Source organism: Parus major, chromosome 9, assembly GCF_001522545.3.
Source record: "Parus major isolate Abel chromosome 9, Parus_major1.1, whole genome shotgun sequence".
Lineage (NCBI taxonomy): Eukaryota > Metazoa > Chordata > Aves > Passeriformes > Paridae > Parus > Parus major.
In genome coordinates, this window is record NC_031778.1 from 23,775,282 (window position 1) to 23,778,085 (window position 2,804).

Genomic DNA, 2,804 nt, shown 5'->3' on the forward strand with positions numbered 1-2,804 from the left:
ACCCCCAAAAATCCCTGAGAAAACAGAGCCAGAGTAAGGTTGGCACTGCCCCCAAAAACAGGGACAAACCCCCAAGGATTCCTAAGAAAACTTGTACAAATCTGGGGGGTTTGCAGGGTACTCCAGAAACCCCAAATCCCACTGTTCCCCCATAACAAGTAACATCTACACAGGGACACTGCTGCCCTAAAGAGCTGATCCTCTAAAACCCACATCCCAGGGAAAAAAATGAAGTTGGGGTGGGATCCTTAACTACTATTAGTAGTAATCAGTTAAAAAGTGTTAATTTATTTCATGTGAGTTCATTTAAGGGCAGCTCCTCCCTGAGTCCAATCAGGAATCAAAAGGGTCTCTTCCTTTTCCATTCCCTCTCAGTTTTATTTATTCAAATAATAAATTCATCTACACCAAGAATAAAGGTGAAAATCAAAAAGATATTAAACCCTCAATCCAAATGAAATCCAAATCTTAACATTTCCTCTCCATCTCCCCAGAAGTTAACTAATTAACAAGTACAACCCAATTTTTGGCCTTTATGTGTGACCAATATTAAAATATGTTATATATAATATACAATATTTTCTATATTTTTAATAGAAAATATAAATAATAATGGAATTCAGGACGAGCTCAGTGATTATCCAGTGGGAGGGAAAGGGGCTGCAGGAGCTGGAATGGATATATAGGATATATATATAATGGATATATAGGTTAATTGCTGAAGAGCAGGGCTGCACCTGGAAAGGGAATGTGATGTTCCTGCTGGATGAGGGACAGGAATTCCAGATGCTGCTGCCTTTGATTCCTGAGGGTCAGGGATAAATCCAGCATGGAACACGGCCCAAACTGCCAGGAGCAAATCCAAGGACAAAGCCAAGAGCCCAAAAGCAGAGCCCTGGATCCTTCCTGGATGCAGTTTGAGTGTCCTGGTGTCCACGGTGCCCCCAGTCCCCTCTGGATTCCCTGGAGCCGGCCATGGCTGTGCTGGAATAACGGGATTCAAGCCCATGGCTGGGATCACAGCCCACAGCACCCTGCCCTGGCCCTGGGGAGGATGGAGATCCCAGCAGGACAAAGGGCTGGGAATAAACCCCTGAGCTCCCTCCTCATCCCACCCTGCAGCCACTCCAGAAAGGTCTGGCAGGAGCAATTCCAGCTGGATTTACAGGGCAGCTGGACACCGGGAGTGTTTCCCAGCTCCACTTCCCGGTAAATTCACCAGCACAGGCCAGACTGAGGCAAACAGGATGGAGCCACAGAGCTGCTCCAGGGCTGGAGCCCTCTGGAGCCAGGCTGGGAAAGCTGGGAATGCTCTCCTGGAGAGGAGGAACTCCAGGGAGAGCTCAGAGTCCCCTCCAGGGGCTCCAGGAGAGCTGGAGAGGGACTGGGGACAAGGGATGGAGGGACAGGACACAGGGAATGGCTCCCAGTGCCAGAGGGCAGGGCTGGATGGGATCTTGGGCAGGAATTGTTCCCTGGCAGGGTGGGGAGGAGCTGAGGTGAGATTCCCAGAGAAGCTGTGGATCCCTGAAGTGCCCCAGGCCAGGTTGGATGAGCTTGGAACACCCTGGGGCAGTGGAAGTTGCCGCTGCTGGGAGAAGGAAGGAAGGGTTACTTCATCTCCTGGGGTTTCTCTGGTTTAAAGCAGAATCTTTGGACCTGCACATTCCCTGCCTTATTCTCCTGGGGGGAAGGAGGTGTGGGTATTTCTGGTCAGCACACTGGGTTTGGGGGTTTATTTTGACCAAAGTGAAAACATTCTCACATCTCTTAAGGTTCAGACCAATCTGTGCCACAAAATCCCAACCCACGGGAGTCAAACCCTCCCAGCTTCCTGCTGTAAAACAAAAGAGCTCAACTTCTAAAATCTCCTACAAATGCACCTTTTCTCATAGGAATGGGACCAAGACTGGAGATCCCGAGAGCGCGACCTCGACCTGGATTTCCTTCCCGATTTTTTGCGGCTGTAGGTCCGGCTGTCCGAGGAGCTGCTGGAGGAGGAGCGCCTGCGGTGCTTCTTCTTCCTCCTGCTCCTGCTCTCCTCCTCCGTGTCCGAGGAGCGCCGGCCCATCTTCAATCTGCACAAAACCCAAACGTTCCCAGCTGTGAGCGGGCCTGGTATCTGCGTTGTGTTGGTTTATATTTATATTTATATAAAAATAAAAATACGCGGATCCCTCTCCTCGCTGTTCCCTGGGGGCAGAGCCTGACCCCACCCCGGCTGTCCCCTCCTGGCAGGGAGCTGTCCAGAGACAGAAATTCCCCCTGATCCCCCTTTTCTCCAGGCTGAGCCCCTTCCCAGCTCCCTCAGGAATTCTCCAGCCCCTTCCCAGCCCCGATCCCTTCTGTGTCTCTCCTGTTCCCAGCACAGGCGGCTCCGTTTCCTCCACCCCAGCTCCTGCCCTTGCTCACACCTCAGGCCTCTGAGGCGGCTCCTGCTGATCCTCCGGGGAGAGCCTGGAGCACAACAAAGGGAAATTCACCATTAAGGACACAGAAATTCCTCCCGAGCGCCGGGAGCTGCAGGGCTCAAGGGAACATCCCCCCGGAGAAGGGCACGATCCACACGCGGGACAGTTCCCGTCCCGTCCCGGCGGAGCGCGGCTCGGGCCCGTCAGCACCGGCATTCCCTCGGGAGCTCCCGGAGCCCGCTCACCGCCCCCTCCGGCAGCACCTCCGGGGACTCCTTCCCACCCAGCCCGACCCCTGCGCATCCCGGCCCCTCAGCAATGCCCGGCGGGCCCGGGGCTGCCCCGCACCGCGACCCCGCACCGCCCGCACCGGAGGCCGCGCGGCCGCTGCTC

At 54.2% G+C, this 2,804-nt stretch overlaps 1 protein-coding gene across 1 annotated transcript in view; it reads right to left on the reverse strand.

Moving 5' to 3' along the window:
- The window catches only part of RSRC1 (arginine and serine rich coiled-coil 1), a 98,390-nt gene that overhangs the window by 95,369 nt on the left and 217 nt on the right, over positions 1-2,804 (reverse strand). The window contains exons 2-3 of the mRNA XM_033516641.1: positions 2,413-2,461; positions 1,884-2,078 (exon numbers count right to left, since the gene is read on the reverse strand). Of these exons, the coding sequence (XP_033372532.1) occupies positions 1,884-2,071 (188 nt within the window). The 5' untranslated portion in view covers positions 2,072-2,078; positions 2,413-2,461. The remainder of the gene's footprint in view (positions 1-1,883; positions 2,079-2,412; positions 2,462-2,804) is intronic.